At 38.8% G+C, this 26190-nt stretch overlaps 5 protein-coding genes across 14 annotated transcripts in view; 2 read left to right on the top strand and 3 right to left on the bottom strand.

The window, feature by feature from the left end:
* The first annotated feature begins 8893 nt into the window (after positions 1 to 8893).
* LOC125770894 (uncharacterized) lies at positions 8894 to 13343 on the top strand. Of its 7 annotated transcripts, none has more exons than XR_007419252.1 (6): positions 8894 to 9286; positions 9923 to 10415; positions 10483 to 10790; positions 10853 to 12063; positions 12127 to 12212; positions 12722 to 13343. XR_007419252.1 is itself a non-coding variant. In XM_049440955.1 (4 exons), exons 1-4 carry the CDS (start codon positions 9142 to 9144, stop codon positions 12061 to 12063), a joined length of 2157 nt encoding a protein of 718 aa, XP_049296912.1. In that variant the 5' UTR covers positions 8894 to 9141; the 3' UTR covers positions 12064 to 12638. The 7 variants fall into 7 exon arrangements, 4 of the variants coding, with proteins under 4 accessions (XP_049296912.1, XP_049296913.1, XP_049296915.1 ...); XR_007419253.1 differs by having other exon boundaries at positions 10853 to 12212; positions 12722 to 12907; positions 12983 to 13343; XR_007419251.1 differs by having other exon boundaries at positions 10853 to 12212.
* Positions 13344 to 16625: 3282 nt separating this feature from the next.
* Positions 16626 to 20579, top strand: LOC125770898 (microfibril-associated glycoprotein 4-like). Of its 2 annotated transcripts, XR_007419254.1 has the most exons (3): positions 16626 to 18486; positions 18598 to 18976; positions 20468 to 20579. XR_007419254.1 is itself a non-coding variant. In XM_049440962.1 (2 exons), the coding sequence occupies exons 1-2, from the start codon at positions 17522 to 17524 to the stop codon at positions 18713 to 18715; spliced, it is 1083 nt and encodes a 360-aa protein (XP_049296919.1). In that variant the 5' UTR covers positions 16626 to 17521; the 3' UTR covers positions 18716 to 18999. The 2 variants fall into 2 exon arrangements, 1 of the variants encoding a protein (XP_049296919.1); XM_049440962.1 differs by lacking the exon at positions 20468 to 20579 and having other exon boundaries at positions 18598 to 18999.
* LOC125770906 (uncharacterized) lies at positions 19065 to 19902 on the bottom strand. The gene is made up of 3 exons (XM_049440971.1): positions 19686 to 19902; positions 19473 to 19619; positions 19065 to 19400 (listed from the first exon to the last, which is right to left on the bottom strand). The coding sequence occupies exons 1-3, from the start codon at positions 19755 to 19757 to the stop codon at positions 19065 to 19067; spliced, it is 555 nt and encodes a 184-aa protein (XP_049296928.1). The 5' UTR covers positions 19758 to 19902.
* Positions 20580 to 20782: 203 nt separating the features above from the next.
* Positions 20783 to 24468, bottom strand: LOC125770907 (uncharacterized). Of its 3 annotated transcripts, none has more exons than XM_049440974.1 (4): positions 24265 to 24468; positions 23945 to 24185; positions 20969 to 21115; positions 20783 to 20894 (listed from the first exon to the last, which is right to left on the bottom strand). In XM_049440974.1, the coding sequence occupies exons 1-3, from the start codon at positions 24466 to 24468 to the stop codon at positions 21081 to 21083; spliced, it is 480 nt and encodes a 159-aa protein (XP_049296931.1). In that variant the 3' UTR covers positions 20783 to 20894; positions 20969 to 21080. The 3 variants fall into 3 exon arrangements, with proteins under 3 accessions (XP_049296931.1, XP_049296932.1, XP_049296930.1); XM_049440975.1 differs by having other exon boundaries at positions 20810 to 20894; positions 20974 to 21115; XM_049440973.1 differs by lacking the exons at positions 20783 to 20894; positions 20969 to 21115 and having other exon boundaries at positions 22809 to 24185.
* Positions 24469 to 25016: 548 nt separating this feature from the next.
* Positions 25017 to 26190, bottom strand: part of LOC125770893 (centrosomal protein of 135 kDa) — a 36866-nt gene continuing 35692 nt past the window's right edge. The window contains exons 12-14 of the mRNA XM_049440954.1: positions 25941 to 26152; positions 25274 to 25694; positions 25017 to 25174 (exon numbers count right to left, since the gene is read on the bottom strand). Coding sequence (XP_049296911.1) covers positions 25023 to 25174; positions 25274 to 25694; positions 25941 to 26152 — 785 coding nt within the window. The 3' untranslated portion in view covers positions 25017 to 25022. The remainder of the gene's footprint in view (positions 25175 to 25273; positions 25695 to 25940; positions 26153 to 26190) is intronic.

Here is a 26190-nt window from a genome sequence, read left to right as displayed (position 1 = left end):
TATATATAGAGTGCTTGGGGTCAATATGGCATATTTATAATTGTTTATGTTTTTCCGTAAATCAGAGGTATTATCACACACTACTCGTCATTTAAAAGTTTGCAGCTTTGTTAATTCATATATCCCGATGTCAGAAAGGATGAATGACTGGAAACCACCCAATTCTTGGAAGCATCATGATGATTCGAACTAGAAAATTGTGACACTCCGGTTCTTTGCCACAACTTCTGAAAAAAGGCACAAATGGTTGTCTGAAAATGTCTACGATTTCACAGGTGCAAATTTTTGGCCTCCACACACCTTAACCCCATGATTTTTTTGGAGGAGACGCAGTTGAAAAATACATCAATCCCAACTCTGGTACTACAGAAGCCCAGTTAATGAATATCTCTCTCTCTTCTTGGCTTTAACGACCTGACACAGGTCACGCCGGGCATTTTCTGGCATACTATACTTATTTTACCACGTAGCCGGATAGTCAATCCTGAGGAGACGGTCCGGATGCGATCGGATGCACCACCGGGACGCTCCAATGGATATAATTTAACAATTACTGAGACTCTGAGCTTTTGGGAGACTGTACCATCAGATTATTCGTAGTTCCGAAACAGGGTTGAAACTGGGATCGATTTTATTGGTGATCATTTTGAACGAAAATTGTTCATTATATTATACTAAGTACGCATATTTAAAATTTTTGTTTTGTTAATTCATTAAATTTAACAGATACAAAGTAAAATTTCTTTTGCCTTACGGAACTGTCAAATTTATCCCAATCTCCCTGGACTTTGTTTAATCGTTCTATGAGTAGTCTATTTGAGCATTACTGCTGTGCACTAGTGAATAAGGAATAAACTCGAGCCGTGAAAGCTGTATCAGAAACTAGCTAGTTGAAATCAATTACTCCTAGATAAAAAACCAGTGCACGTAATAAAAAAAACAAATAAATAAAAGCAGCTGCTAACCAAACTAGTTTATATATTGTCAGTAGCATTTTTTAGAGAGCTGAATAATGTTATTGCTAGAAAATTTCGCTTTTTGGACATTTACTAACTTAGACAAACTTTTGTTTGCCGAATACCGCTTAACCAATTCGGCTAATACTAATTAATTCACGCTTTTGTCTTAGGAGAGCCTCAGCAGGCGCATTCTACGGTTTTTACACATTTTTCTACAATACTACTTGTTTTTTATTCCTTATTGCCTCCTACCTCATAACAGGTCGTTTGGACCTTATCTCGCTGTCTTTATTAGATTATCAACAGTTATAACATTCATGCTCTATGATTTTTAAGAGCAATCGTAAGTTATTACAATAAAGTTATTACAATAATTTTGTTAAGACCCATTCTTATCCATACATCTGCTAAGCTCAATTGTTGTGCTTGGTCGCACAAGATCATCATTCATAAACTTCATACTGTTCGCACCCAATGACACACGATCGTTGGATACCAACGGTTCAACTGATCGCGATGAAGGCAGTTTCAACTTTAATCATTTTGTTTGCTTACCTGTCTCTGGTGGGAAGTGCGAACAAGGAGAAGGTGAGATGATCCAGACACTTCGGAAATCCAATCCAGCCTCAAAACTGCTTCCTGTTCCATTTCAGATGATCGTTTATTTGACTAGCATCGATGTTACGACCCATCCGAGATTCTTAAATTCAACTGTAATGGTTAGGCGCTACAAAGTCGCTCCTTACTCCTCGTTCGATATGTTCGATATGATATCAAAAAGAATGGAGAAATGATGTAAAGCATTGATTAAAGAATAAAAATGATTTCAAATCAGCTACCAAGGGCACAAAACAGGAAAAAAAAATGAGAAACCAGTGCGAGTTTTAATTATTTCTAGATTATTTTCCAGTTTATAGATAGATGTGGAATCATTCCTCCGATTTAGAGCATTTGCAAGGTGAAATTATTTTTGTAATGATCCAACAAGGTTTTTTCCTAACAGTTTTTTTTCGTTTCATTTGACAATTAAAGTTTGGCAATCGATGTGTAAATTATTTTGCTGGTCCATATGATGTTGGAAGCATTTGTTTTTTTAGAGAACTGAATAATGTTATAACATTCATGCTCTATGATTTTTAAGAGCAATTTTGTTACGCCCCATTCTTATCCATACATCTGCAAGGCTCACTTTTTGTGCTTGGTCGAACAAGATCATCATTCATAAACTTCATACTATTCGCAACCAACGACACACGTTCGCTGGATACCAGCAGTTCAACTGATCGCGATGAAGGCACTTTCAGCTTTAATCATTTTGTTTGCTTACCTGTCTCTGGTGGGAAGTGCAAAAAAGGAAAAGGTGAGATAAACCAGACACTCCGGATATCCAATCCAGCCTGTAAAATGCTTCCTTGCATTTCAGATGATTGTTTATTTGACTAGTGTCGATGTTACGACCCATCCGAGATTCTTAAATTCAACTGTAACGGTGAGGCGCTACAAAGTCGCTCCTTACTCCTCGTTCGATTTGGCGATTACATCGCTTCAAAAGATTTATACTATGATGGTACGGATTCACGATGTGTTCGATATGCTTCCGGTATTTGTTTCAAAAATTCGTGTGTCTATTTACAGCTCCAGTTCAGCTACTATGTACGCGTAGGTAATACAGAGAACATGATCTACGAAAGACTCGTCGATCTGTGTGATTTTTTTACTCGTCCAAAAGATCGTATATTGAAGATGGTTTACGATAACCTGAAGCGTCACGGAGAAATGCCAGCGGGCTGCCCAGTGCAGCCTACAAGATTTTTATTCACAAACATCACACTGAACCAGATAAAACTACCCCCGTATCTGCCCGAAACAAGCTTCAAACTGGTGATCAAATGCTGGCAAGGACCAGAAAAGACTTTAATATTTGACAGTTTCTGGTACGGTAGATTGAAAAAAATATCCATTCAAAATTAAATGCACAGTCTATTGGGTTTTTTTCATCAAAAAGAATGGAGAAATGATGTAAAGCATTGATTAAAGAATAAAAAATATTTCCAAGCAGCTATCTTTTTCATCCACTGATACAGAGAAATAAATAATGGAGAAATACAGGGGTTTTTAGTACAACTAATACATCCACAGCCATTGCTGATCAAGTTGTTCTAGAATCTGTCAAGATAGATCTGGAGGATAGTCATAACTTTCTCGAATACCATACTGAAAGACTTGCTTACCTACCCCCGAAAGTTTTGAAAAGAATCAAATTCCTTTTTGAGGAAGATTCAGAAAGAAACATTCGCAACATACATTGAATAAAAATGTATACTTAGGAGTCTCGACAAAAATCAGATTTAAGTAAAAGTTTGACAAAAGTATATGTTTTCCTAAATTCTACTAAAAACATAACATAATTTAACGCCTGAAGTTCTCTTATAATAAGGTCTGTTATACAAACTCATCTAACATCTTCTTCTTCTTCTTATCTGGCCTGCTCACGGTTGAGCACGTCGCGTAGACATGGCCTGATCGCCTAACATGTTACACTTAATTAGGCGCAACTAATTACTATTGTGATTAGAAGCTGCATTTTATCTTTATTTTATTCCCATCGCAAATGATAGTCGTTTTGAATGACTACAGTGAGAGTAACGTGCTCGACTAATCATTCGACTGTTCGTGATCAAGAAAGCAATGTCTTTGTTTGAGAGAAAATGGTTCGTCCTGTTGCTAATGTTGAACTCAACATCAGTAACAGTGTCGTTAACTAAGTATAAACTCACACCCTACGTTACCCATGTTGAAGTGACGAATAACCTAAAGTTTGTGAATTTTACCGCACAAATTGTAAACACAACGAACGAGAACCGCGTAAATATTGATATGAATGTGATTCAATCTGTATATAATCCTCGCGTAAGATGGATGATGGTTTCATACACGGCTTATACTCTGACATTAAGCTTCACCCAGTAATGATCACCTGCTGTTTGCTTTTCTTTCTGTAGATTATTACTACCTTTTGGCTTGATGTTGCCTCCGGTGCACTGAAAGCACCGTTCTACAACCAAACGGTCGATTTTTGCAGCCTCATTAGGAATCCCGGAACGCATCGGCTGGTGCAGATCGTTTACCGGGAGCTGAAACGTCACGGAAACATGCCCACTGGATGTCCCATTGCGAGAGGTCTATACACATTTCATGGCATATCACCGGGCCAGATGCGTTTGCCACCATTCCTGAACGGCTTAGACTTCATGTTGGATGTCATCGGTCTTGCTGGTAAGGAGAGAATTCATACATTTGAATCCCGTTGGAATGGGGTCATCAACAAAGTCAAATGCACTGCAGCGGACCGTTGTTAAGGGGTTATTAAGCAAATACAATATCTCCACACGTCGTATAATTTTTATGTAGAAGAAATAAATGCAGAAGGAGATGTGGTATCGTTTATACTATCTGGTTTCTGTACAAAATTACATTTGCAAAAATCTTCAAATCACTGCGATCGATATTCAAATCAAGTATTGAACACCAGGAAAAGTGTTTCTACCACTAGGATCTTTGAATGGTTTTCTTACAGATCCAAAACGTTTTCCAGGGCAAAACTAGGTTTGCCGGAATCTTCTAGTTTTAGTTTAGCCGGAATCAAATCTAGTTCTAGATTTTGTGCAATCACTTAATTGTTGTCCATAATTTTACGCAGAAAATTATCGTTATAATGGGAGAATTAATAGTTTTCCAGTTCTGTTTTAAATTTCAATCAAGATGATATCATTATACCTAATTTGTTCGTGTAGTTAAATTTAATGTATCTATTAGATTTGTATTTCTATCTAATAGCAAACTAAATATTCTATTCGTTTCATACATCGTACAATTCGTCTAACTATTTATCAAGCATCTTACCAGCTTACTTCCCAAAATGGAGGATTCCAAAGTGATACCACTCCCAACGGATGCGAATCTGAAATCTAACTTGAAATATTTGAATTCTTGAAAAAATCGATCCAATTATAATAGATCGAATGATCTGCGATCACCTTTGTACGGCGATGTGATCCGTAATGATCTGGGATCACCTTTGTATGGCGATGTGATCCGTAGTGATCCGGGGCCACTTTTCCGAAAGTTCGGACCTGAACTCGCTGAACCCACGGGTCGGAGTCGCCTAATGGTAGCTTGCACCTACCGGAATCGTTACACCTACTGAACTTACTTGTATCTACGGATCGACCCGAACTGCTTCGAGTCGCTTATGGATAGCTCCGACCTGGTAGGTTCGGGTTTACCCACCCATCACTACTCGGCAGAATACTGCAATTCGCCATACAGGGGTTGTGGTAAGATGCCTCAACTTGAATATCATTTTCTTCAATTTTCTGGTCATCTAAGGCTCTTTATATGTCGATTGCGTTATCATACTATCTTTTAAGAAACCTAGTGTTATTGAATTTGAATCATTTTAATAAATTAATCCTCCTAAAAATACGTCCCTTCTTACGATGAGTTACTTTTCACATGTCATGATGCGTTCGCTTATTTGAAAGCTTCGGGAATCCTACCCCATGTCTATTGTAGCCGAATGTGCAGATGCTGCATTAAAAAAAATTATTCCAACAAACATTAATACATGATCGCGGTTGAAATTATCCTGCTTTATCGTTATTCTCAGTGACGGACATTTAAAAAACGTGTAACAATTGATATCCATCAGGAGTTTTTGTTGTGGTGATTGTGGAGTTGAAACCACTTTTACGAAAGTGAAATAATTAATCATAAATTCAAGTTGATCCGCAGTGCACATTTCGCCCTAACCGTAACGATATGGCGGAACCCGGAATTGTTCTGGGAGAACATTTTGGGATGTTTAAGTACATTATAATTATTGGAGTTTACTCACACACTTTCGCCACTCTAGCAAACGGTGCGGGACTATCCTTAAGGGTAACTATATCTAAGTTTGTACTCTTTCGGAACGTCTTTTACAAAACTTGAAACACTGTTCTAGCTTATGCCAGTGCTAACTATGGCACAGGTTGAAAGTAGCAAGTACGTTAACGTCAGCGTAGGCATCCGTCGGTATGGATCGTTCCATAATTTTACCATGGAGCTTGTATTTGATATACTTCTACCACTGAACAATCTCAAGGTAAGCGAATAGGAAGGAAATACCTCTCCATGTTTTTATGTATCTTTTCTCTTGTTTTTTTTTTTTGGTTTCAGATGAACATGGGTTATTTCGTCCGTAGTCGCAATTCGGAATATTGGATGTACAACAAAACGTACGATTTTTGCGCCTTTCTGGAGCGAACGAGCATCGATCGGTTCGGTTCGCTTGTGGTGGACGATTTCAAGTATCGTGGCAAAGTACCGAAACGCTGTCCGATCATGCCCGAACGACTGGTTTACAAAAATGTAACATTTAACCGTGTAAAGTTGCCTTCATTTCTGCCGGAAACTAAATATGGTTTTACGGCAGACTGCTTTAAAGGGCCTAAGAATGAATATGTGTTTCGTTCCCTCTGGCACGGAATATTGAAAAGAATAATGGCATAGAACTATTAATTTGTTGCTTGATATGGTTTCAAAATAAATTATGCGAAGTTTAACTCATTTTATTTTATGTTTCAATACCTGATTCATTAGCGATGCACGGTATCAGGCTAACAAAAGATATTTGTGTTACACAATTTGTTTTAGCTATCACCAAAGTTTTTTTTGTAATAAATGTGTAATTGTAAGCTTCATCTGAGATGTATAAGATATACACTTTCTACAATAATTCTTAATTAAAAAAAAATTAAAAGTTAACATTTCCACCAAACAGTATGCAACAGAACACAATCAACCCAGCTGTCTTTCCCCCCGACGGATTTCCCCAAAACGGCTAAATATTATATTAACTATAATTTACTCAAACGTTACGATAGTAATCAAAGATATTACAATTGCGTTTAGTTACGATGACTCTTCAACTACCAAATTGAAGTACAATTTACACATGAAACTGATGGAAACGTTGTAAACAATCCTCAGTACCGATTTACTTTAAGCATAGAAGGGATAACGCTATTGATTTGGAATAGCAATTTGTGATGTTTAAGTGTGTTTTAACAATTGGTGTGTACTTTCTTATATTTGCCATACTACCAAACGGCGCAGGACCATCGTTGCAGGTGTTTATATTGAAATTCCACGCAAGCACTAAACACTTCAAGGAAATTTCTTACATATTTCTAGCTTATACCCATACTGACGAAAGCAAACGTTGAAGGTAGCAAGTATGTTAACGCAACCGTAGCCATCCATCGGCATGGTTCACTTGAAAATTTTACCATGGAATTAACATTAGATGTACTTCTCCCACTAAAAGATATAAGGGTAAGCGTGGCAAAGAAAAGGATCCGGTTTGCGTATTAACGTTTGACGAATGGTTGCAGATGAATATCGGTTACTTTGTCCGTACCCGCAATTCGGAAAGTTGGATCTACAACAAAACGATCGATTTTTGCGCCTTTCTACAGCGACCGAGTATCGATCGGTTCGGTTCAATTGTGGTGGAAGATTTGAAGCATCGTGGCAAAGTGCCTACCCGATGTCCTGTTATGCCGGTACTACTCGTCTACAAAAATGTCACGCTGAATCGCGTAAAGCTACCATCCTTCCTGCCGGAAACTAGCTTCGGGTTTACGGTGATCTGCTTCAAAACTCCCAAAAATGAACATGTGTTTCGTTCCTACTGGTACGGCCGAATGAGAAGGGTCTTGGTATAGATGTATGCTCTGAATTCTGGTTCAATGTTTAATAAACTGTCGAATGGTTTAGCAAAATCTGTATTTTTATCAACTCTAGTTGTGCCACCTTTCAACCTTTTGTCAGTAGATCTGCCACGGAAACTCACCACTGACAGGAACAGTCAGTGATCAGTGGTTGATGTATTAGTGACATCTACCGAAAGGTCAGAGTTCACACTCAGTTCGCAGACAGAGTTCGTGTTAACAATTCAATTAACTATCGCTCTTGCATTCGCTTTGCTACAGCTAGGAATAATATTTCAAATAATTTGCAAATATGTAGAAGTTAGAAAGATTATTTTGAAATTTATGCTAATTATTATCATTTAGATTAAGTTTTTTATATTATTAGTTTATCCCTTTCATTTTTGACATGTACAGAAAAAAACTTATTACAGTAGAACGTCGATTATCCGAAGGCGGATTAACCGGCGGGCGGATTAAACGTGCGCCGAAAATTGATAGCTGTTCAACCGTTGTGAACATTGGTACTGATGTCAAGTTGCTTAAAACTATTAAAATCGTCACCAATCGATATATTTGAAATGATTTTATTTTACGTTATAAAATCAAATTGTTATTTGATAATAATTTGCCTGATCCAGAATCATTTTAAGCATCAAAATAACTAACATAGTATAGTAGATGCTATATACGCTTTATGTAAATATATAAATGATATTGATATTTAAGGGACTATTATCCGTGGCAATCGATTAACCGGCATCACTTCGGTCCCGAGCACTCCGGATAATCGATGTTCCACTGCTTGAGTCTAGAATATAAACATACAACTTCACAACTATAAATTATGGTAAATTTTGTGCGTTTCTGATTAGCAATTATCTGTCACATTAGCAGACAATTTGAAACAGGTGGATTGTTCGCCCAACAGATTAATAGAACATTAGCGTGACAGAACGTTTCATCATTCCCATAGATCTCCTATTGGAATTCTCCGATTGCACATTCAACCTAATTGCCATACACGATTTTAGGCTCAACATTTTTATTTACATTAAAACTGTTTTAAAACACTCTATTATTACATAGTGTTTTCATCTGGAAAGCTTGTACAATTAAATTTAATGTACCTTTTAGTTCAACAGGCACACACTACAGGAACGAGATAAATAGTGATCAGCATTCCCAGCTGACAACTGGTCTAAAATAAACGCTATAATTTAAAAAAAAATTGCTCGACTCTCATCCGAACTGCTCGTGTCATACTCGATTTTTTCAAAACTGCTGGAGTAACGGGATTTCTCCGGTTGACCGGCTCTGACAGATTCAATTCTACCTATGATCTGATTTGATTTTGGGTGTTTGGAATACGATTAGAGCTAAAAATTGTCGAAAACCTTTATTTAAAGTGTATAAAATCATTAAAAATGTCTTCGATACCTCTGAAGAGAAGCCGAAAAGTGACGAATCGGGCAAATAAGATGCTAGCGGCTTTAGAAGCGGAGTACGATCGTGAGCAAAACCTGCACGCAGAAGTTCCGGGACCGAGCCGGATGGTGACTCAAAATAGCGGTAAGTTTTTGTTTAATTTTTAAACTAAGATTGATTTAGATTTGTGCTCGTTATCATATTTCGGATAAATGGTGTGCAGTGAGTGAAATTTGCCATTGAAGGAGAGAAAGAACTTCCTTCCTTAGCGTCGCGGATGTTGTTTGTTGTGCGAAAGGTTCCGGTGCAATATCGTATGTAAATCGGACCGGAATAAACCTCATCGCGTTTTTTGTAACACAGCAATTGATTCTGTGCGAAAATTTGTGTGGTTTGTTGAGATTCGTGCTTTTGTATAATTTGTGCATTGTGCTGTGATCGAACGTTGGTTTAACATACTGTGCACTGTTGTTCGATGTTAGTTCTGTTGGCATCAGCTGTTGCAAAACACTCAAATGGCTCACTGAATCGATGTGGCCTTTATTAGGAGTTTTTTTTATATTTTGTGCATCTCAACAAGAATATTAGTGCTGCGTGTTAAGAAGTGCAAAAGTTTCGTAGTAGATAAATCTTCTATGAAAACAATTTACAATGTACACAACGATAATTTTCGTTGTGGTGCTTGTGAAATCATAGCATTTTCGCTTATCGCTACTATTTATTCACATATCATTCTACCATACGAAAAATAGACACTAATAGACTTGTTCCGTTTTACAGATCCAACATCTCAGGGAGAGAACCAACCCCAGGAGATGGAAGATTCATCGCAGCTTCCGGAACCGATAGACACAAGCGATATTAGTTTTAATTTTTCTGGTGGTGGTGTTCAAGGGGATGTAGTTTTAGTTGATAACAATTTTGTAGATTTAGATAGTAGTGTAGAAACTGGCGACGAGGACGATTACGTCGGTAATTGTTCCTCCGACAGTGATGTAGAAGACATGGTTGGAGAATGTACGGCTGCTCATAACTGCACCAACCATCGCAATATCTCTGATTGTTTAAGAGATTGGGCAGTCGTGCATAACCAACCACGGTCGTCGATAAATGAAATTTTGGCTATTTTCAGGAAATGGACTGCCCTACCGCTGCCCAAGGATTCTCGAACGCTGCTAAAAACATCCACTACTATCGGCAAGGAAATACGAACCCTAGAAGGAGGAGAATTTTGGTACAAAGGAATAGAGAATAAGCTCAACAGCTACTTTCAGTAAGTATTTACAATATGTTCAATAAAAATGTATGAATAATTATTTGTCTATAATATTACTTTTCAGGTCAACTGTTCCTTCTACGGACCAACTCACAATCATGTTGTCCACAGACGGCCTCCCACTTCATAGAAGTGCAACAACACAGCTTTGGCCCATCCTAATGAAAGTGGAAGAGCTCCCCCTAGCCCCAATCATGATGATATCAATGTTCTGTGGACCGGAAAAACCAACCAGCCTGGAAGTCTTTTTGAGGCCGCTGGTAGAGGAAATGAAAGAGATTCATCAGAGAGGATTGCGGTTCGGGGATAAAGTGGTGCAGCTAAAGATCCGCGCTATTATTGCCGATTCACCAGCAAGGGCTTTCATAAAAGGTTTTTATCATTATGTGAAACAGTTACATTTAATCGAAATACTAATTCATTGATTTTTGCAGCAACGACCAACTATAATGGATACCACGGCTGTATGCGGTGTACCTGTGTCGGTGAATATTATGCACACCGAATGATTTTCGACACCGTCGGTGCTCCACTACGAACCGATGCAGGATTTCGAGCTAGGGAATGTCCGGGTCATCACCAACTATGGAACTCACCATTAGAGGAATTGCCGGGTTTCAACATGGTTGAGAATGTACCAACGAGCGATCGCCTACATACATGCGATCTGGGAGTGACCCGTCGACACCTATTATTATTAGTTGAAAATAAGTATTCTAATTTTCCTCCTTTATCTTTTGCAGCAAAAAAATGGATATCTAAATTCCTTACCACAGTAAAACTTCCCTCTGAGATTAATCGCAAACTCAGAGGTTTGGATGTGATACGGTTTTGGAAGGGTTCGGAATTTCGATCATACTTGCATTACGCCAGTCCAGTGCTGATGGAGGAATTTTTAAGTGATAAAGCGTATAGTCACTTCTTGCTTTATTTTTGTGCTTTAACTATATTTTCTTCTTCATTTCATCGGAGCCTTTGGGGACGTGCAGCTGAATTTATGGACACCTTTGTTCAGTTGTATGGGGAGATTTATGGTCGTGAGAACCTCACGAGCAACGTCCATAATCTTCAGCACATTGCTCAGGACGTTTTGCAGTACGGACCGCTAGACGAGTTTTCAACATACTGTTTCGAAAACCACCTGCAGGTCATCAAACGGTCGGTTCGATCAGGCTTTCGGTGTGGAATTCAAGCTGCAGCACGTTCAGAAGAAAGATCTGCATTGGGAGTGGCAAGTAGTAGAACGAACCGTCGCTATCCCTACTTGACCACAAACGGGAAAGGCATTTTTTTGGCCTCCGATTTTGTTTTACGACCATTGCCTAGAGACGAATGGTTTTTAACAAAGAGTAACGGAGTAGTAAAATTTCTGAGTATCATTCAAACAAATGACAATTTTACGATAATAGGAAAACAATATTCACATGTCTTAGATTTATTTTCGTTTCTTTTTAGCGAGGATGACCCGGATTCAGAATTTTCGTCTTCCGATATTCTTATATATAAAATACCTGCGGACGTTCCGACACAAAATGTAGAAGTGGATGCAGCAGATATTAGATGTAAACTTGTAGCCGTTCATCCAGCCCCTAATCCCACAACTACGGTAGTTTTTCCTCTTTTGCATACTCTTCGTGAAGATTAAGTAAGTATATCCGAATTTATCAGTCACTCACTTTACTAACGTATAAATTTTACTGTCGTGTAGGTAGCTCCAGAAATACCAGGATACGAGTGTGGCGTATGATCTTGCTTGACCGTGAGCAGCTCAGAGAGCTCCTATGGAAGACACTGGTAAGAAAATTATAACTAGTTTGAATATCAAAAACACGCTTCTTGTTCCTAGTTATTTCATTTTAATACCTTATAACGAATTGAAACATTTTCGTTTAGACAAAGTCCCGTTTGATTTGTAAGATACCTTAGCTAGCAATTCAATTTGGTAACAACTTTCAATGATTAGTTGTACATGTATAAATTTAATTTACACAGTACTTAATAATACTCAATATAAATAACAATAACCCAATAACATCAATTAGTTTTTTATACCTAAAAAAAAGAAATAGGAACAATGAAAGGAAAAGATAACAACAACACAGAGTAATTTATAATAGGCGAAAAAAGAAAGGCATCTTTTTGGCCTGTGATTTTGCTCTTCGACCGTTACCTAGAGACGAATAGTTTTTGACGAAGGGTAACGGAGTGGTAAAACTTTTGAATGCCGTGCATTACAATGACAACTTCATGCTAGTAAGAAAGCAATATAACTACAATCTTGATTTATTTTCATTTCTTTTTAGCGAGGATGATCCGGAGTCGATTTTTTCGTCATCTGATATCCTTATATACAAAATACCGGCGGACGTTCCGACACAAGACGTGGAAGTGGAATTAGCAGATGTCAGATGCAAGCTAGTCTCTGTCCAGCGCTCAGTTCGACCCAAATCAACAGTGTTCTTTCCTCTGCTGCATACACTTCGATCCGAGTAAGTAAAAATAAACGAACTACAACGAGTTATTGAAAGGAACCTGAACTAATTTACAAATTGATCTCTTTTTAGGTAGCTGGTAGTGTGGTAGTGTGGTGCTTCCAGCAAAGATATTGCTTTCACGTTGTTATTCTATTTTTATTATTTTTCCATATGATAGTGTTCCGTTTCGTTATAATTTCCCCTTTGTTTTGTATCATAGATTAGCTAGAAATTCAATTTGGTTTCAACTTCCATTCATTAAATTGCATGAAAAAATTCTATTTATACATTAATTAATATTTCATATTATGACTAATAAGAAGTAGCATCAATTAACTCCTTGTTCAGGTTTTTTAAACCGAACAAAAAATCAACAATTAAATGTAACGATAAATTCATAATTCAATTAATTCATTTAAGGAACTTTGGTAAATAATTCATTTAGGCACTTTGTGTACACGTGTGTGACCAATCTTGGCGGAGCTTTTAATCACCCCCTTGTTGTTATTTACGCAACTTTTTGCGTTATACAATTTAGTTTTGAAAAATTTTTCAACATCTTCGCTCGTCACATTGAATCCCGCGTCTTCGCCAATCTCTTTAAACAGTCGCAAAAGATGAATGTTTTCATCGATCCTGACCTTTGTTCCTTGTTTAGCTTGCCCTCGCCAGCTGCATTGCACTACAAATTCCCTCTTAAAAAGTTTGACGAAAGCGTCATGCATGATATTCTTTGCATATTTCTTTCCGGTACTTTGCACATCAGAAAGTTGGTGAAGGATTCTTTGAAAATAAGGTTCTTCCTTCAGCTGCTCATTAAACCGTTTTAGTTGATCTTCGGATGCAATTATTGGAATTTCAACTGATGATGTGTGTGTTGATGTTTGTTGCTCTTTTGTATTCACAGATTTTCTTTTATGGTCCGTGCAATAACTTAGCTCAGACCATAAAAGCGACATCGACTTCATCATCACTCCCGACATTCCTTCGATTCTCGATATTCCATCCAGCACCTTGTTGCTAACTTTTGCACTCTCTGGGATTGAATCAGGTGTTGCAGTAGCGATGGAAGGTGGTGTACTGCATGATGCCGGAGACGCGACCTTTGCTGAAGTATTCAGGGAAGTATTATTGATGATAAGCTTTGGTCTGTAAAGTTTTCCGGGTTTTAAAATAGCTGGATTGTTCATATTTTCCTTTACAGAAGAGTGTGGTGCTGCAGAAACTAGATGGTTGGCTGGATGGTTGCCTGATGGTATAGCAGTGCAAGATGCCTGGGACGTAACAGTGCTGCAAGTTTTCATCGTAAGTGCTGGTCGGTAAATTTTATCTCGTTTGATAATCACAGGATGTTTGTTTATTCTTTGTGTTACAGGAGGGAGTGGTGCCGGTGCTGCTGCCGATGATAATTTTGTTCCGATGGTTTTGGATGGTACTATATTGCTGGTAACGGAAGCTTTTACTATAGGTGCTGGTCGGTAAGTTCTTTCTGTTTTGATAAGCATAGGTGTCGGTCGGAGCAATCTTTCAGTTTTGATGTGCATCAGATGAACATGTTCGTTTTTATTTTTAGGCAATAGCGGTGCTGGTGGTGTATCAACGACCCTGGATGTGGGTGATGTGGGTCTAAATGGCGACGGAATCTTCGAAGATGGTGCTTGCAAAATGCTAACGGTAGGTATTGACCGACAAAGTTTGTTGTTTTCGGTGGTCACAGGCTCAGAATTTGCTTTTGCATTTACAGATGCTGCCAATGCAACGATGGAGGGTGGTGCTGTTCCGGATGATGGAGATGCCTTTATCGTTAGCCCCGGCAACTTGGCCTTCAACGCCAGCAAAGTGTAGGAGGGATTTGCCGATGCCGGTTCCCGAGACATTTTGTCTGCTCCGAACATAATATTATGTTAAAAACGTTTTTTTCGATGTGAAAAACTATCACAAACCATACCTTTTCTTTTAATCTAGAGTAACTTCAGTGAACGTGGCGAATTCGACGGAGTTTTATTGAGCAATTTGTAAAAATAAACCACCGAGAAAACATCACACAGCAATATTTTTGTTTTGATTATTCAGCTGTCAAATGACAGCTGGGATGAGAAAATATAGCAACCATGGGAGAACTGCATGAAAGCAAGCGTTTAACTGGTCTAAACGACCCTTAAAGCTTGCGGCTTTAAGGGACGTTTAAGGGTCCAGTTTAAGGGACCGATAGCTCGAAAAACGCTAGAAATCCGCTATAAAATGTCAATTGGGGAACTCTTCCGCCAGCCTACACGCCACACCAACGGAGACTAAGGTCGATTTCTCAATTATGGTTAAACAGCTAATAAAAGAACCGTGGGTAAGTTAATAAGCTATTGGCTGCCATGCATCATGCTATAATGCAAAATGCTGATCTTTACCATTACCAGATGAATATAGTCGTATGGGTCGATGTTGCTGCCGTTGTGGTAAAAGCACCGTTGCAAAATCAAACCATCGATTTTTGTCGGTTCCTTCGAAACCCGTCTGTGCACCGGTTGGGACAGATATTATACCGCGAGATAAAGCGCAATGGAAACATACCGACCAAGTGTCCGATCCCTCCAGGTATTTACGCATTTAGCGGCATATCCACGAGTGCAATACGTTTGCCATTATTTTTACCGGAAACTAACTTCATTATGTATGTGTTGGTAGGTGTCAGAAATGAAGTACTTTACAATTCACGTTGGTACGGTACGTTGAAAAAAATGAAATGTACGGCTGGTACACGCTGCTAGGTGTCGTGACTAAGTTCATTTTTCTGCGCCTTTCAAGATGGCTAACCGAGTATGTTATTTGAAATATAGTAGCAACAAGTGTGTTATACGAGTGAAATACACTTTCGGGTTTAATTTTTGTTATGGTAACATATAATATCACCAAAGCAAAATTTTACGCTCAGACAGCGATCAGTCAGCGATCGAATGAGACTGTGAACATAGAACGAGCAATGGGTTCGTAGCCAGGCAAATTGCTTATATTTACTCTTTAATAATCTTCAGTTTAAGGCGTAAATTAAATGTAAATTAACAGTCGTTAGTTCGAGAAGTTTTTACGAATTGACAAGGGTTTGTCTTAAATACCTGACTGCTGGCAGAGGGCCGAGACGCAGGTGATGTTTGTCGGTTCCACACGACAAGACCGGGTATCAAATCCCATCCGAACCGTCCCAGCATTAGCAAGGCCTAATTATCCGGCTACGTGGTTAAAAATATTTCAAAAAGGGCCACAAGTTGTAAGCCGTGCTCTATGAACTATGCAATTTTTTTCACCACTTATCAAATGCCTACAAACTAGTGATGGGCACTCCGGAGTGTACCCACGGCTTCCGAAGCCGAAATGTTTTCTCGCTTTGGCAGGTTTAATTGTTAGTTAGGTAAAGAGAGAAAACATGATACTTTGTCTAGTTGGGCCCAGGGAGCTGTTGGTTGGTATCCGGCAGCGTAGCTAGTGTTGGGTCAAGAGCGAAAGAGGTACCTCAATCACTCCGCTCATCTTATTGTGCGCGCTTCCGCACAGCCCACGGGAAAAAGAGGTAGCTCTGTACGGAGCGCTACACACAGGAGCGATTGTACTATGCGCTCCCAGGAGCGAAATTTCGCACCACAAGCAGCGGCAGAATTGGATTAAAATACCAATTTTAACGCATTTAAGGAAATTTTTTAATAGCGCCACATATTTCTAATTGAGTATTGGATATTTACTTCGTTTGTCATGTGTTTTGTTTTTACTCTGCTTAAAAATCCATCCGTCAAAAGTTTACCCTACAACTTTGTAGCTCTCGGAGCTACAAACTTTTTGACGTTGAGTTTTGTGCCTTCCCCACCAAATCAAGCGTAAACTTTTAGAGTTTTACGCATAATGTATCGTAGGCTGTAGAATGCCTAGAAAAATTAATGTTTTATTGTTTCGTTCAAAACGAAATAAATCCAATTGTGATGCTCCTTGTGGAGCAAAATTTCGCGGATCGCACAATCGCTCCTGTGTGCAGCGCTCCGTGTTGAGCTACCTCAAATGCACACTTTAGAGAGCGAGAGCGGTGCGCTTCGCTCTTGCAAAAGAGCTACTTGACCCAACACTATTCGTTGTCGTTGTTTCGAAACCGGAGTCAGTTCCAGTTCCGGAGCCGGCTCCGGAGTCGGTTCTGGAACCGACTCCGGTTTCGAAACAACGACTACAAACAACTCCTGTAACTCACTCACGATCGAATACCGTCGTTTGTCGATGGTGTTTAAACATCTTATCTTCTGTTTTGAAACGGTTTAGCGATTATTATGAAACAGGTCAAAAGACATTTAAAGCAGATTATTTAGAAAGCAATATGAATGCAAATTGTCGTTGAATTTTGAACATTTGTCTGGAACGAACGGTCAAACAAAGAGCATGTATACAGCCAGTTTTAGTGTTAGCACATTATCATGCTTAAGGGTGATTGAAAAAAATCCGAAAAGTGTGGTGAAAAAACAAATCACTATGATAACGAAAGAACATATCAAAGCGTTATAGAACTTTGTTTATTAAGTAGCAGTATCACTTCCGCATCACAGTTTAGTGTGGTACTGCGCGTTGTACGTTAGCGATCGTAGGTTTTGTCTTGTGATTAAAATGACTAAATGGTACGTTGTGTTACTTTCCCTGGTGATTGGACTGGTGGCAGCTCATAATCATCCTGACAATCAATCTTATCCTTTGGAAGAAGTCACGATTACAAACGAATCTCGAATACTAGAGCGGATTGAGCATTTGTCACAAACATTGAGTGAAAAAATAAACCTGCTGAACGATCGGGTCGATGAATTGCAACGTGATATCAGTAATAAATTTCTGGTGCTAAATGAAACGAAAAGTTCATCCATAGAAAAATCGATACCGTCTACAAATTTGGATTGTTCATATATCTCTTCATGTATCGATCCACGCTTAAATGAAATGCAAAAAGCAACGAACGCAACGCTTGTTACGACAAACAAATATTGGGAAAACAAATCGGAACAGCTGCTTAGCTCCTTAACGTCAACTACACAACGGTTGAACGAGCTAGAGCACAAGCTAGAACAACTTCCGGAAGAGACGGGAGTGTACTTTATCCAACCAGATAATTTAAAGAACATCACGTTTGAAGTATCGCGCGATTGGACGAATAATCACCGATTCGGCAGCTGGATCGTATTCCAGCGACGGTTCGATGGTTCGGTCAATTTCTATCGCAATTGGGCCGACTATAAGGAAGGGTTTGGTGATCTACGTGGCGAACATTGGCTAGGATTGGAAAAGCTGTACGCGATCTTGAAAACCCGCCGACACGAGCTGCTTATCGTGTTGGAAGACTTCGACGGTGTGATAGCTTATGCACACTACGATGACTTCAAGATCGGAGATGAAAGTGAGAAATACGCCATAAAATCGGTTGGCCGTTTCAACGGCATGGTGGGTGACGCATTTAGAGATCACAGGGGCAGTAAATTTTCCACATACGATCAGAACAATGATGAATCTTCGAACAACTGTGCCGAGGAGCATCTTGGTGCGTGGTGGTATACCAGAACTGAAACGAACAATTGCTATTACAGGTACGAGATATTCGAGATATTATAATAATTGCTATTTTGCTAATCTGTATCATTTAGCTAATGTTTTAGTTTACTAACTAATTTCTTCTTTCTTTCCTTTGCTTTCTGTAGTAATTTGAACGGAGAATATCGAAACAAGAACTACTTTACTACTCTTTACTGGTATACGCATCTAGAAGCATATACCACCCTAAAGAGGACTAAAATGATGATTCGACCTGTTACGTGAGAGTTTTAAAAAATTAACAATGAAATTAAAAACCAAACTGACTTGGTTTAACGTTCAACACGAATTAAATTAACGTTACATGAAACAGTAAAATGATATCAACATATGGAAACATATTAAAATTATAATAACAAAAAAGGCAAAATACAGTGGAGTGCCGGTTATCCGTGCTCATCGCGACGCTGCCCTTGCCGGATAAGCGAATATCACGTATAATAGGCACAACTCTTTAATAACATAATGAAAAATTCGTCAGATAAGGTAATACAGTGTTGCTTACCGCTTTATTATCCATCCGAAGCCTTCGCCACTCAGCAATTGTAAGGATCAGAACAACTCTAAACCCCAACTATGAAGACACTCTTCTAAGCTCGCCGTACCAATAACCATTGAAGATGCGTTCGTTTTTCGGTGGACCACGGTGAAAGTTAAGATCAAACCGGAAGCTGCTTTCCGGCAAAAAACCGGGCAAATTCAAACCATCGAAGCTTGTGTTAAACGCATATGTTCCGGTCAAGGGGCAACGCTTCGGCAGATTTCCTCGTTGGATTAGATTCTCGTAAACCATTTTAAGGACACGATCGGTTAATGGTTGCCGTAGATACGTGCAGAAATTAGTTGTCCGATTATAAAACGCTTTTTCGTACATGCCAGCTAGATTCGGAACATAGTACACGGTATTCACCTGTGGAAATAGACCAGATGTTTTAGAATTACGTACTAGATTTGTTTTATATGTTTTTTTTCTCAAACATACCATAACATTAGCGATTGTTTGTAACAAGTCAACGCGAAAATCGGCCACGTAATTTCTCATCGATGGGCCATATCGTCGAATTTGGGCAGAAGCATTGGCAATCTTGTAATTATTAACAATTTCTACCTTCGTCACGTGCACAATAAGCTGTGAATGAAAGCAAAATAAAGTAAACATTAAAACTTATTAATTTACCCTTAATCTGTTCCAAACCTTTGAGTCCACGTATGCTGCCAATAATATGGAACAGAGCAGAATCAATATTACTCCCCTTGCGCTCGTCATTATTGTAATGCACGTGCTGGTTTGTGATGTACTAAACAAACATTCTAAATATTTTACTAGCTAAATTCTGCTTAAACGTTTTCATAATAGCTTTTATGTGTAATTATAATTCCATCACATGGAACATTAACTTGATTGTTGGATTTTAATTCATTCCTTTAATTTAATTAAACAATGAATTGAAATACATTACTGCCTATCGAAAAGGATGTGCATTTTGAGAACAATTCACACTTCCGCCCTAACCGGAACCACATGACGGTACTAGTGATGGGTAAATCTTCAATTTTCCCGGAGTCGGAGTAATCCGACTCCGAGACATTCCGTATTAACTCCGGAGTAATTATCCCGGAATAAACTTAGGAGTTACTCCGGAGTAACTCGGAGGTACTGTTTATGGAGTAAACTTCGGAGTTACTCCGGAGTGATTACCCCTGAGATAGTCCTGAGTAACTCCGGAGTAACTCCAAAGTTTACTCTGTAGTTTTTTCTCCAGATTCAACTCCGGAGTGCACTGCGGAATCAGTTGCAGGGTACTTCGGATTACTCCGGAGTCAACGGAGTAAACTTCGGAGTAACTCCGGAGATACTCCGGAATAATTTCTTCTATGAAAGAATTAAATGATATTATCTAGAAACATATTAAAAAATTTATTTTTATTAATAAAAAAAAGCAAAATAATAACATAATGAGAAATTCGTTAGACAAGGTAATACAGTGCTGCTTACCGCTTTATTATCCATCCGAAGCCTTCGCCACTCAGCAATTGTAAGGATCAGAACAACTCTAAACCCCAACTATGAAGACACTCTTCTAAGCTCGCCGTACCAATAACCATTGAAGATGCGTTCGTTTTTCGGTGGACCACGGTGAAAGTTAAGATCAAACCGGAAGCTGCTTTCCGGCAAAAAACCGGGCAAATTCAAACCATCGAAGCTTGTGTTAAACGTATATGTTCCGGTCAGTACGGGGCAGCGCTTCGGCAGATTTCCTCGTTGGATTAGATTCTCGTAAACCATTTTAAGGACACGATCGGTTAATGGTTGCCGTAGATAGGTGCAGAAATTGATTGTCCGATTATAAAACGCTTTTTCGTACTTGCCAGCAAGATTCGGAACATAGTATACGGTATTCACCTGTGGAAATAGACCAGATGTCTTAGAATTACGTACTAGAGTTGTTTTATATGTTTTTTTTTTCTCAAACATACCATACCGTTAGACATTGATTGTAACAATTCAATGCGAAAATCGGCCACGTAACTTCTCATCGATGGGCCATATCGTCGAATTTGGGCAGAAGCATTGGCAATCTTGTAATTATTAACAATTTCTACCTTCTTCACGTGCACAATAAGCTGTGAATGAAAGCAAAATAAAGTAAACATTAAAACTTATTAATTTACCCTTAATCTGTTCCAAACCTTTGAGTCCACGTATGCTGTCAATAATATGGAACAGAACAGAATCAATATTACTCCCCTTGCGCTCGTCATTGCACGTATTGGTTTGTGATGTACTAAACAAACATTCTAAATATTTTATTAGCAAAAGTCTACTTGAACGTTTTGATTACAGATATGATGCCTAATTTTAATTCCATCACATGGAACATTAACTTGATTATTGGATTTTAATTCCTTCGCAATAAGAGAATTGAATTTATTAATTTTTTTATTAGCGTAAGGACGGCCAGGCCGTATATCTTATGAATTGAATTTAATTAAACAATGAATTAAAATACATTAGTGCCTATCGAAAAGGTTGTCCATTTATTGAACAATTCACATTGCACCTTTCGTCTTAACCGGAACCACATGACGGTAGTATTGCTACGGCGTAAAAATTTGTGATGTCTAAATGGATTTTAGTTATTTGTGTTTACTGGTGCAACTTTGCTGTATTAACAAATGGTGCAGGATTAAAGGTTAGTACTAACACAGTTTGTGCTCATTTCAAACACCTTTTTGTAAACATGTTCTACCATTCTAGCTCATGCCAATATTGACTAGAGCAACTGTTGAAGGAAGCAAATACGTTAACACCAGTGTAGCCATTCATCGGTATGGATCGGGCGAAAATTTTACCATGGAACTAGTGGTGCATGTACTTTTTCCACTCAACAATCTCAAGGTAAGTGTAGCGAAGAATAACGCCCACGGTTTGTATATATGTATTTTTACGACCTTTTCAGATGAACATGGGTTATTTTGTCCGTACGCGTAATTCGGAAAGTTGGATCTACAACAAAACATTCGATTTATGCCCCTTTCTACAGCGACCGAGTATCGATCGGTTCGGTACGTTTGTGGTGGAAGAATTGAAGCATCGTGGCAAAGTGCCTACCGGGTGTCCTGTTATGCCCGAACGACTGGTCTACAGGAACGTCACGCTGAATCGCGTAAAGCTACCATCCTTCCTGCCGGAAACTAACTTCGGTTTTACGGTGAGCACCTATAAATGGCCCAAATATGAAAACGTGTTTCGTTCCTACTGGTACGGCCGAATGAGAAGGGTCAAGATATAAATGCATTTTCAGTTTCCTGTTTAAATTTCGAATGCATTATGTTGCGTGGCTATTTTAAATGACGTCAGAAATGTGTTTTTACACATTTCAAATAAAGCTTTCTACGTTCGTTTCTAACGTTATTGATACGTTAATTTCTAGTTTGATGAAATCTATACTATGATGCGTACAACTCAACCTGCCGAAGTTCCAACATATAGAAGTCACCTATGAGAATTACAACTTCACAACTGCGGTTAATTACCATGAGGACTAACAAAATCGAGAATTACAATTTATTAAAAAAGAATTACACTAAGTAACGCCAGTAAATGGGGTGGCCCCGTGGTGTATGTGATAAATGGCGCTGGTCCACACGGCAGGACCGGAGATCAAATCCCATCCGGATCGTCAACCGGAGCAAGGACTGATTATCTGGCTACGTGGTAAAAATAATTCTAGGAAGCCAGAAATGATCGGCATGACCTTATAAGGGTCGTTAAATCAAAAAGAGAGAAAGAGAGAGACATTCATATTATATATACCAATTAATCTTTCTGGAACACTTAAAACGCGATTTTCATTGCAATTAGCTTCCAACAGCGAACATTTCTAAATAAATGTACAGCCAATTCAACCAATGGTTCAATTGGTAGTGTTTGTTCACTATGGTTCGCATGTTCCTTATTCTTGCATTTACGCTGCTGCTCCAGGGAATAGTTCTTCAGGCAGATTGGAAAAAAATGCAAAGGTAGTTAAAAGAAGCATTTAGTCTGGTTGATTGTTTTAACTATTTGACTAACTTTTACGTATCTTTCAGCTCATTCCCATACTGTACAAAATGGATTTTACAGGCAGCAAGTACTGTAATTTCACCGGCACACTTCGTACATCTCGCGACAGCTCCACAATGGATTGGATTATAGATGTTCTTGAACGTCTTCCTGATGTCAAGGTATGATAATTTACTCAATTTCGACTTTTTTTTGTGCAGATGAATACAGGCTATTTTGTACGTACAAAAACGACTGAAAATTGGATATACAACAAGACGTTCGATTTCTGTCTGTTTCTCGTGCGGCCATCTCTCGATCGCTTGATGAACCTAATACGCGACGACCTACGGCATCACGGACCAATGCCAACCCGGTGTCCTATTGAGAAGGGTCTGATGAGTTTTCAAAACTCTTCGCTAAGTTACATGCGTTTGCCAACGTTTCTGCCTCCATGAAAGTTCGGGGTTTTGTTACAGACATACACCGGCCCAAAGATGGACGTCGTGTTTCGGGGAACTTTACTAGGTAGGCTTAAATTGATAACTGCATAAAACTGGTTATGTTTGCTGTAAATCAAAGTTTATACTTTTTACTAACACACCCAAAAATGTTGATTGTATTACAGAACGGTACAAGGGTTGCAAATCAAATTAATTCCAATAAATAGATTAACATTTTCCTCTCCAACGAATATCATAAAAATCACTACACCCAAACCTACAGCAATTGATCTAAGGTTGTAATAATCTTTCCATCGTTAAAATCAGATTCATAATTACTTTTCCCGAACACCATCAAACGATTTCGTATTTTTTTATCTTAATTTTACGTTGCCGTTACAAACCAACGATTCATTTTGATTTCCTTGCCCCGATGATACACACCGACCTCAATTAGAAACTCACCGGAAGGCACAACACTCATCATCAGATGCCGGTCGTCAATTTCAAAATTGCGAACCTCGTAGTGTCCCGTCTTAATAGGACAGCGTGTGGTTAGGTTTGAATGTTTCACCAGTTCCGAGGCAATGTAGCGATCCAAAAGGTTACGGGACCTCCGTAATTCCTTCCCGCATAGTTGCTGCTTTCCCGTGTACATCATCTGATGATATTTTCCGGCCACTCGTTTACACAAACGAACATCGTACTTGAATTAGAAACCGGTGCTTGATTGAATATTGTAAATGCTTTAAATAACGATTATCATAATAAAAATACTATCTTACCTCAACATTTTTGTCGAGCTCTTGCTTCAGATCCAAATCAAAATCGATTGCCGTGGTTTGGTCCAGCCGACGAACACGCAAATCCACATCTAGATATTTGGGATCCCACTCGTCCGTATAGTTGGTAATGCGCACGGATGCCTCAAGTTCTCGCACACAAATAGTGCCCGAAGCGATTACCATAATCCACAGTGTCCAACACATTATTGCACTGTTCTGAATCAAGTTTAAACTTTACCTCTAATATATAGTACCCGTATAGACTGCCCTGTTCGTAATGAGAATCTTGTTAAGAGCACTATCATATTGTAAAGCATTATACATCCGACAAGGCTCATTTAATAAATGCAACAATCATCACGTTTGTACGATTGGTTGCTTACCTAACAATCTGATAACCACATATTCTCATTTTGAAAGATCCAAAGTATACATTCATTCAATAAACATATTTAACTCCACAAACATGTGGCAAAATTTCAACGCTCTAGTGAATATAAATAAATTGGATACGTATCATTAAGCAAAACATTTTGTCAATGTAACCAGCCTCTACACAATTAGTAAAATCAATAAAAAGAACCCATCACATCAATCCATATGGATATAATGCAAAAATGGCATATAATAAATAGAAGAACAAATATCTTAGTTCTTTCGCAAAAGCTTCTATGTATCAAAGTTAGCCTAAATATAGGGCACTCTTATAAAAAAAAATGTTTTAAATCAAAAAAAAAATTAGTCACAATTTTGCTTCGTTATGCCGGTTTGCTACTTTGTTGTGCTGGCATTTTTAAGTGAAACCGCAGATGATAATTGTGGGTGGTTGATGAGGGCTCAATTTTAACTTCATTGGTCGTTTGCATCGGCACGAGCATATTGCTAGAAACAGCATTATTAGTAGATGTTCCTTTAGAAAAGAAAAGAGAATAATATTTTTCCGTTTCCGGAAACGGCAAAGAAACAAAAATCGTATCTCGATCAGATAAAATAGTTGCGACATTATTACCTTCACCATGCGAGGACGAGTGGAGCAATATTTTTGCCCTCGTGTCCACCGTTGTTTCGGCACCGGTCGTTGCGGTTATGGTCGTGTTACAATCGATGGCAGCGGGCTCGGTACCGAAACTTGTACCAACGGAAGGTTCATCAATTATCATTACTCTTCCATTCGGGGTGTGGTGATATTGTGGAGGTACAGCTTCATCAACGTTACGGGCAATAACCAAAGGATGGTTGGTTGGGTGCATCCGACTGCTCGCACATTGCTCGTTACGGTCCGGTTCGCTCGTTCGTAAGCCCTTCAGCACCAAACGTTCGCCGGCTTTAGTTTTATAGATGACTACCGTTGACCCGGTCCCATCCATTTGTCCCTTAACGATGCTGGATGCGCCGGTCGCCCTATCAACGCCACCGTCTTCCGTCGCTCGCTGCATCAGTAGTTAAAAGTGGAAAAGTCGGAAATAATATTATAGACTATATGTATATGTCGATAGTAATTAATGGAAAACGATTAGCAACAGCAAATGGGTCACATTTCTCTTGCCCGCTTGCAATCGTTGGCAACTGCACCAAAGTGTTCGAACAATTCCGCTAACGCTTTAAAAACTGGAAAAATTTTCTTCTCGTTTTGCTGCACTATTTAACAGTACTTTCTACTCTAAAGGATCCATTACCTGATCGATTATTTCATACGACAACGAAGTATACGCTTCCGAGGCAACGGAATGTCCGTCGAGTGACGAAGATGTGATTGAACTATCTTCACTATAATCTTGACTCTGGTCAGTTTCCGCAGTATTTAACTCGTCCGGTTTTGTAGCAGCTTTTAAAGCAGAACGTTCATATTTCGTAATTTTCCAACCAATGGGAGCGACCATTTTCGACTCTAGAATAAACAATTACTTATATCAATGCTGGAAGTAC

Source organism: Anopheles funestus, chromosome 3RL (genome assembly GCF_943734845.2).
Source record: "Anopheles funestus chromosome 3RL, idAnoFuneDA-416_04, whole genome shotgun sequence".
In the NCBI taxonomy this organism is placed as follows: domain Eukaryota; kingdom Metazoa; phylum Arthropoda; class Insecta; order Diptera; family Culicidae; genus Anopheles; species Anopheles funestus.
The sequence above is the reverse complement of the archived record's forward strand: the minus strand, read 5'-3'. Positions and strand labels throughout refer to the sequence as shown.

Excerpts from the sequence above, each read along its gene's own strand:
- LOC125770894 (XM_049440955.1), top strand. The coding sequence starts at position 9,142 with ATGTCTTCGATACCTCTGAAGAGAAGCCGAAAAGTGACGAATCGGGCA. Across the intron at positions 9,287-9,922 it reads GATGGTGACTCAAAATAGCG|ATCCAACATCTCAGGGAGAG; the intron begins GTAAGTTTTTGT and ends TCCGTTTTACAG. Across the intron at positions 10,416-10,482 it reads AAGCTCAACAGCTACTTTCA|GTCAACTGTTCCTTCTACGG; the intron begins GTAAGTATTTAC and ends ATTACTTTTCAG.
- LOC125770898 (XM_049440962.1), top strand. The coding sequence starts at position 17,522 with ATGACTAAATGGTACGTTGTGTTACTTTCCCTGGTGATTGGACTGGTG. Across the intron at positions 18,487-18,597 it reads ACGAACAATTGCTATTACAG|TAATTTGAACGGAGAATATC; the intron begins GTACGAGATATT and ends TGCTTTCTGTAG.
- LOC125770906 (XM_049440971.1), bottom strand. The coding sequence starts at position 19,757 with ATGACGAGCGCAAGGGGAGTAATATTGATTCTGCTCTGTTCCATATTA. Across the intron at positions 19,620-19,685 it reads CAGCATACGTGGACTCAAAG|CTTATTGTGCACGTGACGAA; the intron begins GTTTGGAACAGA and ends TTTCATTCACAG. Across the intron at positions 19,401-19,472 it reads AAACAATCGCTAATGTTATG|GTGAATACCGTGTACTATGT; the intron begins GTATGTTTGAGA and ends CTATTTCCACAG.
- LOC125770907 (XM_049440973.1), bottom strand. The coding sequence starts at position 24,468 with ATGTGTTGGACACTGTGGATTATGGTAATCGCTTCGGGCACTATTTGT. Across the intron at positions 24,186-24,264 it reads AGCTCGACAAAAATGTTGAG|TACGATGTTCGTTTGTGTAA; the intron begins GTAAGATAGTAT and ends TTCTAATTCAAG.